The sequence below is a fragment of the Brienomyrus brachyistius genome, chromosome 3, assembly GCF_023856365.1.
Source record: "Brienomyrus brachyistius isolate T26 chromosome 3, BBRACH_0.4, whole genome shotgun sequence".
In the NCBI taxonomy this organism is placed as follows: Eukaryota; Metazoa; Chordata; class Actinopteri; order Osteoglossiformes; family Mormyridae; genus Brienomyrus; species Brienomyrus brachyistius.
The window spans coordinates 9,550,528-9,564,929 of NC_064535.1; the positions used below are offsets into that span (position 1 = coordinate 9,550,528).

Below are 14,402 nucleotides of genomic sequence, written 5' to 3' on the forward strand. Positions count from 1 at the left end.
CATCTCACTTCTTCCGTCATTTTACTGCCTCTGTAAAAACCCTTCATTCACCAAAAAAGACAAATCCAACAACAAGAATATCAGTAAAGTAAGAAAATGCTTTTCGTCATTTCCTGCGAACTAAAAAGTTTAAGCATTATTACCAGATCTGTTATCTAACCTTGACAGACAACATGGTAGCACTTCTTATTGTTATGTGACAAAATCCAAGTACCTCCTAGATGGTCTTAAGGGGTCAATGTGAAAGCAACAAAATATGTGCGGAAAAAAATAAAAGTAAAATAATTAATTCCACAAAGGGGAACACCCAGGATGACGTCTTTGCCCATCGCAGGGCACACATACACACAACGGGAAATTTAGGAACACCAGTTCACCCAACTGTATTCCAGAGTGATCCTTTACTACACTGGCAGAATATGGTAATTCCACACATGCACAGAGCAGGGGTATGATGGAGGTGTGAAGCAACAGCACCACCCACCGAGTCCCCAAATCGTAAAAGGAGCTAATAACAAAATATTATGTCTGCTTAGTGAGATCTTCCATCTGTGATAGGTTAGTGAAAATCTGAAACAAAGTGTAAAGCTCTGGATGTACTAGGCTTGTGAAGGAACGATAACGGATGTGATTCATCTTATAATCACATATAATTATAGAATCACATAGGAATTCATCTTAGAATGGACAGCTGTAGTCCTTCTGGGAATGATGAACGAGGTATCTCTTCTCCATCATTTTAACAAGAGTGAATAATAAGTCTTCAGTTTTTCTAATTAATTAATTAATTAATTAATAAAAGATTCACTCCTTATCCTGCGAGCACAGTGAGATGGCGATTAAAATAATATCGCCGGAGACTTGGCAACAATGAATAGGTTAATTTAGAGAAGTTTCTTTCTTCAGGACTTGATGGAGGGCTAGTCAGATATGAAACGGAAAACAATGAGATGGATCGGCTGAATTAGAGTTCAGCAAAATGAATCCCAGCAAACAAAAAACGAATACAGGGTAAGTCAGTACATTAAAAAAAGATTCAAGGGAATGACAGCGATTGGCAGAGGAACAAAATTCACTGAAACATTGTTTCTCTCGTAACAAAAAAAATAATCCACTTGTGGAAACACGGGTCTCTTTCCAAAGTAGCTGTAAAATACTCGTAGTCCTGAAGTTTCCAGTAGGTCAAAAAGTAAATATTGGTAACCAAAGAAAACCAAATATAAATCATGATCTAATTCTGTACTCCAAACTCAGGCAAAAGGTCACAAAATCGATTAGCACAACACGGGAAAATCAGCAAATGAAAAAGTAAGAAACAAACAGAAATCATAAGAAAAATGAACAAACAAGCAAATAAGTAAAATAAAAGTAATGCAAGTAGGACAAAACAAAACAACAGAAGTAAACAACAAACGTTGAATGTCTTGTAAACAAATATATGCATTTTATATTATTCCTGAACTAAGCAGACAGTGAAACACAGATCCCTTTGGCAAACTGGGCCACACATATTGCCAGCACAGTAGGGTCTGTTATTGCACAGTAAAGGCAAACAGCATGCAGATGCTATACTGTGAAGCACTTCAATTTCAAAGGTGCAAGAGGTGCACACACAAAAATATCCAGTTCATTTTGGGTCATATAATGAAAAATCAATGATACATTTTATGTGCTATGATATTTCACAGAAGGCGTACAAAGCTATTTTGATGCATTTGCGTTTATATGTTTTCCTTTTCACAGGATTCACAATCACATTCTGAAAACATGAATGGCAATGTGATTTTTTTTTCTTATTGGTGTCTTGGGGCCTCTGTGAGAGGTCAGGTTTTATCAACAGATACTTCCAGCCTTAACACCCACTCAAGGCAACTACAGTCAGCAGCTCAAGATTTATTTGTCCCATTTATTCAGGTATTTTCACATGTATGCAGCCTCTTATCAAGGAACAAATAAATTAACGACGTGAACATCGAATGTTGCAGGTCTGCGATACTGAGCATACAAGTACAGTATACATCCAGTGCCGAACATCCATTATCAAGCCAAGCCAATCACCTTGTTTATGCTGCAGTTGGTGGAGGGGGGGGGGCAGACCTCCCTACCAAGTGTAGAACTTCACAGGGAGAGGAAACTGTCCCAATTATAATTGTTTTTTCCTCTATAAAGTCTTACTCATTCAACTCAATTCATTTTAAAACTCTCAGCTCATACACCGAAGGAAAGCAAACGCATTTGGATACAAGGGACATATCCTATAAAATTCACTAATGGGTGCTGGGTTGTAGTAAATACACCACTACGTGTAGTAAATACACTCCTTGTATACCGAAATGACCACTTTTGATATGAGGAAAAATCTAAAGAAGTGCTTTAGGCTTTGCAGCTGAATCTGAGCACTATTATACTAACAAACCTAAGGTCATGCCAATTTTTACATTGTGAAAAAACATGTCCACACCTTCATAAAAGCAACAATACGCATGTAAGGCAAATGAATCGTGTTGTTAGAGGGAATAAAGTTAGAAGGCATGAATGATATAAAATCAATGCCTCAGCTGGGCAAGTTAATGAGACACTAAAACTGAACCAGTTACATTACCATACATTTTTTGACACAGTTGGAAAGTTCAGGTCCCAAAAGTACAAATCCAGACCAAGATTTCGTTTCAGCCAAACAGTTGAGTACCTTGTGACTGTGACTCTCTATGTTCAACTGGTTGGTTGAAACAAAATCTTGGTCAGGATTTTTATTTTCTGGTCCAGAACTTTCCACCTGTCTTTTGTTCAATAGAAAAGGAATTTTTTCTTTACATTACAGACAGTACAACTCAATTCAAAGTTTTTTTTGGCCACGAAATAAGACTGCCAGTGGGAGAATTTTAATTTCTACTGTACTCTGTGGGTTTTACTATTTCATATTGTGTATTTCTGTTATCTAGGGATGCAGAATTGATGAAATGATCTATTTCTCATTACATTTAGTATTTCAAGTACAAAAAGTGTACGTACAAATGTAAATGAAGCGAAAAATCCTTTCCTCTCTTCTTCAGCACCACTGTACCGTAGTCTTTGAGTCTAGCAGGTGCTAAGCCAGGTGTACTTCACAGCTCCCCCTGCCCTTGTGAGGCCTTCACTCCACAGTGGGGATTACACAGGTCCTCCGATTCTCATCCCAGTTTCCATATGTGTCGAGAGAGCTTCGTTTCCGGATCCGGTTAATGATGTCAGCGCACGTCTTCCTGTACTGACGTCGCAGCAGCGAGTATACAAAGGGGTCACAGGCCGCCTTGCTGTAAACGAGGCACTTGGAAACGATTCCCCAGTGGGGGTCAATGGGGGGCACCAGGAATAGTTCCACCATTCTAACATGAGAACAGAGAGAGGCATTGTTAGCACTTCGATACAAGACAAATTATAAAATTCCATGGCTGCAAAGACATTTCGAAGTTTCTCCACTCGGAGGGAGGTCCCGGTAAAAATTTCCAACTAGGGGAAGGGGTCCCTCCCAGTAAATTTCAGTGAATGAAATGGGACACTCAGGACCTAGAAGGAAGGAACCGTCAAACGTTCAGGTAAAAGGGGAACGCGCCTGTAACACACCAACCACAACACAAAAAAACCTTCCAACTTGACCAATATAAGTCTCTTAACTAGCTAAAACAAAAATATTTATCTCATTCAATGACTTATTGTAACCAAAAAAAACACAAGTTTTTGCATTTTTAGTTTTTTTCATTGCAGTCACAGAATTTTTTAATAAAATATATCCAACTTTTTTATATAAAATAAAATAGAGTTCTCCCATATGGGAACCAGGAACCCCATTGTCGTCCCCCATAAGGTAAGGTATGCCTGGACCCCCCCCCACACACACACACACACACACACACTGTACCATACTTCATCAGTGTCCTAGCAGACACTGAAAGCCCCAAAATCTCTCTGTAGGTGAAGCACTATTATACTGAATGACACAATACTGGCCATATGACAGCAGCAATTTCACAAGCATCCAACTGCAGTGCTGAGAGCTGAGCCAGACACTCTTGTCACACCGCGACTGACCTTGTTATCACATAGGGTGCAAAGCACAGAACGAATGTGCCAATAAAAGTGCTGATTTTCCTCGTGGCTCTCTGCCTTCGCTGTTTCTGCTCCTCTAAACAACGTTGCCGAACACTGTGGAAACAAAATAATAATGATAATGATAAGAAGAAGAATGTTTTTATTATTGTTTGTTGTTATGTGCTGAAATCATTGGTTAATATACAAAGATAGTAACCATTTTTGGTAAAAATATTAAAATTCATTTCGGTGAAATGGATCAGTTATGATTTTTATTGTTAAAAAAAAATCTGATTTCTAATGAAGGGCAAATAATCTCTTAAGTAATTATCAAACGGTTCCAAAACCAATGGTGCCGGATAAAAAAGATACATCATATTTATGAATAAGGCGGAAGATCCATTAAAGAGGTTAACAACATATTAGATATAAAGAATAATTTCTCACTGCTGTAATAAAATGCCAGTCCATTTATCACTATCATATCATGCTTGTTAAAATAACCTGCGCCAAAAAGATCGTTTGTAGCCTAATTCGTTTGACTTTTTACACAACACTTCTGACGTTTATGAGACACGTCAAAATAACACTTACAGTGAACCACCTGACTACAGTACCCGTTATTCATCCTGTCAAAGTGAAGTACAATTCTCTAACAAATCTTGCTTCTCCGACAATGCAATAGACAATACGACTCACTCTGAATACACCAACCTATAGAAATAAGAATCATTTAAAGGAATGGAAGGCAGGCTTACCTTGGATGTATGTCCACTAAAAGCACCAGCGTCTGCATTGTAATAATGTCAATCCGTTTGCAGTGGAAGCGCGCTACTTTGAGAACTTTGAGATAAGTAAAGCACAGCACTACCAAAGACAAAAGGAAAGTAAGGGAATGAAAAACCACAGTAAATATAATAAACTGGCTGGTATTTGCTTTCCCGTTGCAGAGAGTGCAGGAGGCATAAAGTTGGTGGTATTCCACCCATGATAGAGAAGTAGGTACTGCTGAGAAAGACACCGAGTGCATCCACGTGTAAGTCAGAGCTAAAACAGCATCTTTATAGCGCATTTTTGAACGGTAGCTCAGGGGAAAGACAACAGCGATCCATCTGTCGATGCTCAGTGCTGCCATACTCAACATAGAATTTGTGGTTAAAAATGTGTCCAAAAAACCAGCTATCTGACACAACCCCCCATTGCCGGGCTGCCCCTTGTTGATAACGCCAATCAAAGTCAAAGGCATGTTGGAAATGGTGAGCAACAAGTTGCAAAATGTCAAGTTGAGGATGAACAAACCCGGCACTTGTTTCCGGATCTCCGGGCTGTACAGAAAGCAGATCAGCACCAGCAAGTTGGACAGCAACGACACGATTATTATCACAACTACCAAGAAAGAGAGAATTGCTTCCACAGTGTCCATGGTGTGTTCAAATTAAATATCCAAGAATTCAATAATTTTAACCAGCAAGCAACCACCTTTCCAAAACGGCATGGTTATAGCTAGGTATGTCTGGATATTTCCCAAAGAGATTCGCAGGTTACTCCTTTCCACGTCACTGTTGTCGGCTTTATGCATAATAGACAAGAAGCAGCGTCGGAGTTTGTCGGTTTCGTCGGCAGTTTATGATGTCTATAATGACCCAGCTACGTATGTGTAAAACTCAATATCACAACGTTATGTGCATAAAAAAATAAGATAACGACAACAATAATAATAAATGCATGTGTCAAGTGACAGGTTTTGTGCATTGCAAATTAATACCGCATAAATCAAAATACGAATTAAACAAACATTAACGCATCGGCTACATTATACAACAATTATTGCCCGCCAAGGAACTGCGAAGAGAAAATATGAGTAAAACGGAATTAAAATGAAAGCTAGGAAAATTAATTCATAGTGATTTACAAGTTTTATACAAACACATATAATACAGTTGAATCATTGTGAGACCACTCGGATTTGTGTGAAGGATATGGTTTGTCTCACCATGTGTAAGCATGTGTGATTCCATGCAGAGAAAAATATTTGTATATTATTTTAATATTTAAATATCAGACACCTAGAAGTTAATGTCAGTCAAATGGCTGTGTTGCATGGGTGTCATAGCACAACTGACGAAGTTGTGTGTGTGTGTGTGTGTGTGTGCGCCCGCCTGTTTGCGTGTGTGTGCCTATGTGTATCATAAGGATTCCTAACTCGTTGTTGCAACTGGCAACATTTCTGCAATAAACTATAAATATTCAAACAGCGCAGGTAATTGACATATATTTAAATATGAACTAGTTGTGCTTTATGCAAAAGCTAATCTCTAAAGTGACATATGCTGTTAATTGGGTCTGCCGGTCTGACAGTGCGAGATGATTAAGGGGATGTAACGAAGGGATGAGAAGGATCAGTAGAAATATGTCTGGCTACATCCCTTGACATTACAGTTATTTACACTAATTTTAATATTTCGCTACTTTTTAGCAGTCAAATACATTGTGCTACTGTGCCATTGAAATGTTTTTAGTAAAAAAACGAATTGCTGAAATTTGTCTTCTGCTGCGTGGAGGGGGGGGCGGCAGCGTTGGGCGGACCATGCGGAGCCAGCCCTAACTGCGTGATGGAGTGTCTTATTTTTTACATTTGCTTCTGCTGATGGTACAAAAGTCTCAAAACTGATCTTAGTGTGTGACTATGGGCATCCCATATACTGGGGGCTTCCTTGCCTTGTTCCACCCACTGTCATGTGGAACAAGGCAAGGAAGCAGCTCCAGCTGCCATTGATGGATGGACCACAGTTTGAAGAATACAGGAAAACTCAAGATTAAAAGGTGATTTAAATACAGTACATGTATGATGTTGACTGTGGGGGCATGCAGACTTTATGACATTCTTTCGTTTTATGGATTATTGAAAAGCTCTCTTTTTTCTTTACTTCTTCATTCAGTCTCAGTCCTTTTGCTGTTTTAATGGTATTTATGTAATTCGTTACATTAAGTTCACTGCTGACAGCTTTTTGTATTACTTCCTCCATCCATCCATTTTCCAAACCGCTTATCCTACTGGGTAGCGGGGGGTCCGGAGCCTATCCCGGAAGCATTGGATACGAGGCAGGGAACAACCCAGGATGGGGGGCCAGCCCATCGCAGGGCACACTCACACACCAGTCACTCACACATGCACACCTATGGGCAATTTAGCAACTCCAATTAGCCTCAGCATGTTTTTGGACTGTGGGGGGAAACCGGAGTACCCGGAGGAAACCCGACGACGACATGGGGAGAACATGCAAACTCCACACACATGTGTCCCAGGCGGAGACTTGAATCTGGGTCCCAGAGGTGTGAGGCAACAGTGCTAACCACTGCACCACCATGCCACCCCTCAGGAACAACCAAAATCTCCAAAATTATTCTAGTAATTCAATCAGGTTTATGAACTGAAATAAAAAAACTGTGTCATGGTAGATTTACTAAGACTTGAGAAAATGACTGACACTGAGCAAGGTTTAGTTGCTTTTCAAAAATGGTCATGCACGAAAAGGAAGTTTACAAATATTCACAGCAAGAAATCAGTCAGGTGACAAAATTGTATAAAACTGTAGTTCAAACAACAAATTCAGTCCGTATTAATAATAATATACGGATAGTAAAAACGGGATAAAAAGTTTCCTCTGCTACCCAGCATGCAGCTCCGTATTTTGCTTAATTCTTCATGGGATATCTTTCAGACTACCTTAATTTTTAAAAGGGTTCTGAAATTGTATTAAGTCACCTATTTTTACAAAGATTAGCGAAGAGTACACTTTGGATAAGGAGCTGAATCAGACGCTATGTTATACCTGTTTTCTGTGTTGTTTCCATGGAAACAATACTGCTTGTTTCCATAGAAACATTTACACATACAATTTTTTCCGCAGAAACATGAAAGTGGAACAATGAACGTTAAGTAATTAAGTAACTTTTATGTAGATTATATTTGTTTTTCTTTAATAATTTTATTCACATTATAATATTTAGGCTAATTTTTAAATTAGGTTAATAGGTATAAATTTAAAAAAAGATAATATTTACTTCTGCGTAATTAATATAATTACTAAGAAATTTATATAAATATATATATACACATACGCACACACACACACATATATGTAAATGGTAAATTAATATATATGTGTGTGTAAATTGTGGAGCTTAATGGAAAATTCTGTCAGTTATAAGACAATTTTTTTACATTTTATTCTAATGAGTAGTTCTTAGAAATTGATTCCATGATTAATCTGTAGAATGATTTCATAGTTTTATTTTATAAGAATAACATTAAAGATTTAAATTTTAAAAATCATTTTAAAAAGATACAGGTTTCTATTGTTGTGTAATAGTTTTTTTTGCCATAAAATAATAAATAGGTACTTCTATTCATTAAGGGCTAAGCTAGTAAAGTAGGCAGCTAAGGTAATTAGCTTGAGCCAGCATATATTAAAAGTCCTACAAGGAATTCTGCTGGATCGATTAAATGATTTTATTAATTCCATAGATAACCAGTTTAGTTTTAAAGCTAATCAAATGGTACTGATTGGCCTTGAAGAAAATTATAAACAGATATAGAGGTAAAAACTCATCAGTTCTTATATGTTTTATTAATGCTTCTGAAGTGTTCATCGTGTATATCATAGAAAATTGTTTTTTTAAGTTGAGTCAAAGAGGGGTGCCTAAGTGTATAGTGAGAATTCTGGCGTAGTTGTTTTAGTTGTTTGCCCACCAGACTATAGAAGTAAAATGGGGCGATAGTGTCCCACCCTCTATTTGGGGTCAGCAATGGGGTCAGACAAGGGGGCATTTTGTCACCAGTTCTTTATATCTTTATGTTGATGATTTGTCCAAGTAATTGAAAGCCTGTAATAATGAGTGCATGAGTGCCAATGCATTATTAAACCATATTATCTATGCAAATGACTTTGTGGTCTTTAGCCCAAGTAGCGCTGGTCTCCAGCAACTCCTCACTACATGTTCTTCATGTGCCGTGGAACCGACATCAAATGTAATGGCAGTAAGAGTGTCATCGTGGTCTGTAGAACCAAAGAGAATGTATGTCTCAAATTTCCTGATTATCTAACAATAATCCTGTATTACCTAATAATAATCTTAGCGTCTGTAATAAGGTAAAATATCTTGGACATTTTATGAGAGGACGGATGATGAAGACATTTATAGGCACTGCCACATGATGTATGCTCAAGCTAATAGTCTCCTACGCAAGTTTAGTGCATAAACAGATGGAGTGAAGGTGCGTCTATTCAGAGTATATTGTACACCGATCTATATACCATGCATTTGTGGGCAAATTATACGAAAGCAAGCATGCGGAGAATTCAAGTAGCATATAATGATGGCATGAGAATATTTCTTAAGCAGCTTAGATGATTTAATGCAAGTGAGGTGTTTGAGACTGTGAGCCTGTATGCTTTCATTGCTGTGTTACGAAATATTAATGAATATAAGGTTCGGTCCCGCAAGTTATCAATCCCAGCTGTGGATACATTGGTATAGTTGTCTCCTTGTTGGCTACTGAACTATGTTTTGTTAAAATTACAATTTTCTTAAATTTCTTTAGTTAAATTGCGTCTTTTTATCTGATTTATATAAATGTATACATTTATTTTTAAATGCCTTTTATTATATCATGTCTTGTCCTTTATCTAAACCCTGAGTTTGAATAAAAGTGAGAATAAATGAATGAATGAATGTCCTTGTCTGTATGTGTTTAAGTTTTTATTTTAGTTTATTAAGAAATGACAGACAAATGTCTTTACACTTTAACAGACCTTTAGTATAGTTATAGTATAGAATATAGTATAGTTTAGTTCCCTGAAAATGAGATTTTTTCTTTTCTCCTTTCGTCCAAAGTGCTATAGCAATTCTCCGAAACACACAAGAGACAGGAATACATATAGTAACACTAATGCAACTGGGGGAGGTGTGTAACACAGGGATATGCACCCTTGTCCAGAAGGTTGTGAGTTCGCATCATCCTTGGGTCCCGAAGAAAGACCTTTAATCGCAGCAGCTCTAGAGACTCGGGCTGAACCTGATCCCCGAGCCCCAGATTCCCTCGCATGGATGTCGATTGCATAAAAAGTAAATGTGAACTCCACCGGTAAATTATTCCTGCTGCTTTTCAGCCTTTGAATAAGCCTTTGAAATATCATGAGTTAGTTGCTGTGTTTACCCGACATGTTAATGATATCGCAGCTGTCGCACCTGCCGAGTAGTAAGGGCTGTCCTTTGGCCTTAATAAGAGAAAACAAAGGAAACTGAGTCACCAAACAGTAAATATTCAGTGAATCCAGGAATACATCCATGCCGGGGATGGGGGGAGGGGAGTGGATGGTATAGGATGCCAGCTGGGGCAGAGGGGGGTGGGTGGTGTGTCTGTGTGTGTGTGTGTGTGTGTGTGTGTGTGTGTGGGGTGGGTGGGGGGGGGGTAGACTGGTCCCTCAGAGGTGCCACCCCAGGCAAACACCCATATTGCCAAGATCTGCCAATGAGTACAGTAATGTACAGTATATCACTTCACATCCCGATATAACAATGTTTTTTGCGTACATGGCAGCGTATGATATGCAGTTCAGAATATCAATGTAATCATAAACATCAGGATACGTCAAGTGATCATGCACTTTCTTTGAACAACCAAGAAAAATCTTCTAATTCACAGAAGCACATTGTTGACATTTATAAGTTAAGGTGCATTTTCACAGGAGAATAAATATATTGTAAATAATTAAGGTTTGTATGTTAAGAAGGCCCGTCAAGTTCAAGGGGATCGGCAGTAGTCAAATGCTAGACAAACTGCTAAATTTACCAAAGAAACATTATGTATTTGATTAGTGCTGGGCATGCTTCTCGCCGTTATATAACGCCTAAACATAGACCAATATATATGTGCATTTTTTAAAAATTTAATTTAATTTTTTTACATGAAAAGACACCACACAGTCGGGGGACAATTTCTTGCCAAGATTTGAACCATTATTATGTGTTCTGTGTTAATCAGAGTGTCCAATGCAAAATTAATCATGTTGGCAGCAGTGAGTAAGAAATGACATTCCAATGAGATTCTCACTTCGAAAGCGATGCCTTCCATCACAGCAAGCTGTTCTCACAGTTTCGGCAGGGCCGCTATTAGCCAGCTCTGTAAATAAACATGTTATCTCAGCATGGTAAATATGCCTGGGAATTGGACTGAGCTATGTTCACCCATTCACACTGGTATTCGTTTACTTTATGGTTTAAAATCTGGAGGAGGGAACCACAGTTACTGTCAGCCCGCGTGATGCAGATTTCCCGAGACTGGTGCATAGATGCCTCCCAAGAGGCTGTTGTCTTCAAAATGTATGCATGGTGTATGCAAGTATCTAATCAGCCAATAAAGCAGCAACTCAGCACATTAAAATCAACTGGTTGGTTGAAACAAAATCCTGGTTTGGATTTTTATTTTCTGGACCTGAAATGTCTGACTCTGTTTATGATTATCTTAAACATAGATGGATTGATGGAAAAAAAAAAAAAGTGTGTTTAGTGCATGAGCACAGACATCAGTCAGAGCCCATCCCCCAACTTGGTCGATGGGAGGCATCGAATGGAATAGAGCCCAATCCCTACTGGTTTTGTTCCGGAGCCCATGCTGTTTATTGAGGTGAGCCTGAATTTATCTAGACTATCTAGATCATATCCTTACCTCCTGTACTAGCTAAGGCCCCTTTCCCACCAGAGAGGCTACATTCCATCTCCCTACAGCCATTTTTGGTAGCCGGGAATTAAAAAAACGAAGTTATCGATTTGTTGGTCGATCTACCTTCTTACCCTTTAAGACCAAAAGAATGAGATCATGCATACAAGCGGCTGAAGTGAGGTACCTTTACAGAGTGCCTGGGCTTAGCCTTAGAGGCTGGGTGAGGAACTGGGACAGACATTTGAAAGGGGTTCAGAGTGGAGCTGCTGGTCCTCCGCATTGAAAGAAGCCAGGTGAGGTGGTTCAGGCATCTTTCTAGAATGCTTCCTGGATGTCTCTCTGGGGAGGCACTTCTGACATGACCCCAGGGCAAACCCAGGACATGCTGGAGAGATTATAAGCACCTTGGTATTCCCTTGGAGGGGCTGAAGTTAGGTGGGTGGGGAGAGGGAGGTCTGGGCAACCCTGCTTAAACTACTGCCCTGGTGAACTGGACCCGAATAAGAGGAAGAAGGTGGATGGATAGATCACGTAATTGAAATTTAAAAATGCATCAAAACGGCTTATCCTTACAAATAATTTTCTTGTTTATTAATTCGTAATTTCTCTATGAAAATGCATTACAACATCAATTTATTAACAATTTTTTGTCTTACACAGGTCTTATCTCTAGCTGAGTGGTTTGTAAGTAATATTTTGCAGCAGTGCAGCAAACGAAACAGGTCAAGATTCAAAAACATGGGACTGAAATGAAAGCGTCACATCTCATCCACTGGAGAAATGAATGTCTGGTCAAAGTTACTAATGAAAATGGACATTTTGCCATCCTGCAATGTCACCGAAGTGACTTACTTACAGTGGCTGACAAGGACAGCAGCACGAATAGATGGAATGAATTAGACCGAACTCCCCAGGTTCTGATTAAATCATCTTATAATACCAAACTGCTTTGGACCATTCATAAATGTGCAAACTTTTTTATTTACGCTGTTCCTCTTTAAAAATCCCAATATCTTTGTAAATGTGACAGTGATTTCAAGCTCGATGGACATGCGCATTCGGAAGTCAACAATTTTGTGTGAAGGTGAAAGGAGAAATTCCTCTGTCTTCAGCATTCTGACAGAATGTCAGCAGTTTTTTTTTTACTGCCAAAATATCTTGGAGCTGGTCATTATTCCATCTATTCTGACCAGAGTGGCCGTCTCAGCTGTGGAGTGCAGCCCCAATTTACATAAACTTTTGCACAGCCAGGTGGAAACCAGAGCTGAACAATCCGAAGTTTATTAAAGAATAAACATTGTGCAATAAACAGTCACCATACTTGTGTTGAGAATCACAATGCGCCTATTATTTAAAGAGCACAACAGCCATTGTCTCGGGGCGAGAGAATTCCAAGCCTTTTTGTTGCATCTGAAGGCAATATTCTGTTCAAGATGGTCTGGCAGCACCTGCCAACATGTGCATGATTTCCCAAAACGACCTCTGCTGAACACGCAAAGCAGCTACTACCATCAAAGATGCCACTCGTTAAATACACTGTGTCACCATTTTAGCATTTGGCATTCAGTTTAATAAGAAGTCTTTAAGCAGCAGGTGAGTACAGTTAGTGTAAGTTAAACCTTCTTTCGTTCCCATGCACTGGCTTTGCTATGTAGGTGGGTCACGGTTACTTGGACCTTAATGTAGAATGCAGACGTGCTGCTATTTTCCTTGACTATGCCCTGAGTGCACAGTGACACCACTAACGGTGGGAAGATCCAAGATCAATCCATGCAGCTGCTACAGTAACTGGGCAACACTTTCAGTCTTTTTAGAAGCCTTTTTCTTGCAAGTGACTTACGGTATTATGTCCTACAGCTTTACACTCCTAATTTATGCAAGTTGATTATTTCCCAAAGAAAATGTTTGAAATAATATTATCCCTACAGCCTGATGCTCATCAAGTTCCCATTAGTGACACATGCAGGCAGAAAAAACTGGTTCGCATCTGCCGGATTGAAAGCGTAGATGTACTTTATTCCTCAGAAAATGACGGTGTGTGTGTTAAAGTGAAATAGCTATAAGTAATCATCATGCATGGCATCATCAACACTGCCAACTGGATCCTTGGTGTTTATGTGTTTATGGTCGGCATGGATTCGGAATGGTAAGCACTGAAAAGGCTACGAGTCGAAAAAGGAAGAATAGCCTCAGATTGTATTTCGCTGCTCAGATTTCTGTTCAGGGTGACATAACTTTGCTTTTCCGTTTAGCCCAGCAACAATCCCCCCCCCCCCCCCCCCCCCCCCCCCGCATGTTCTGTCAGACATACGATACACCTGCGAATACTCAGAGCTCAGCTTTTAATTATGCGCCACTCGCCATGCTCATTTGATGAAATACAGAAGACATTGTGACACAGCTATTACATTCTGTAAGGAGTAATGTATACGTACATAGAAATGCCAGCTCACAATTACTAGAACATACCTGCCCGCCAATGCACATAAGTTTAAGAAGTAGATGTCAGATATGAATTAATAATGAGTGCTTTAATCTTATATTTAACCTGAATGAGCACATCATACTTAATGATTTGTTTTAATGGCGATTACATAGTCCAACTTCT

At 39.0% G+C, this 14,402-nt stretch overlaps 1 protein-coding gene across 1 annotated transcript; it reads right to left on the minus strand.

The window, feature by feature from the left end:
• Nucleotides 1–3,133: 3,133 nt before the first annotated feature.
• Nucleotides 3,134–5,491, minus strand: LOC125738606 (G-protein coupled receptor 26-like). Its single transcript, XM_049007764.1, has 3 exons — nucleotides 4,827–5,491; nucleotides 4,069–4,182; nucleotides 3,134–3,365 (listed from the first exon to the last, which is right to left on the minus strand). Exons 1-3 carry the CDS (start codon nucleotides 5,489–5,491, stop codon nucleotides 3,134–3,136), a joined length of 1,011 nt encoding a protein of 336 aa, XP_048863721.1.
• Nucleotides 5,492–14,402: the final 8,911 nt, after the last annotated feature.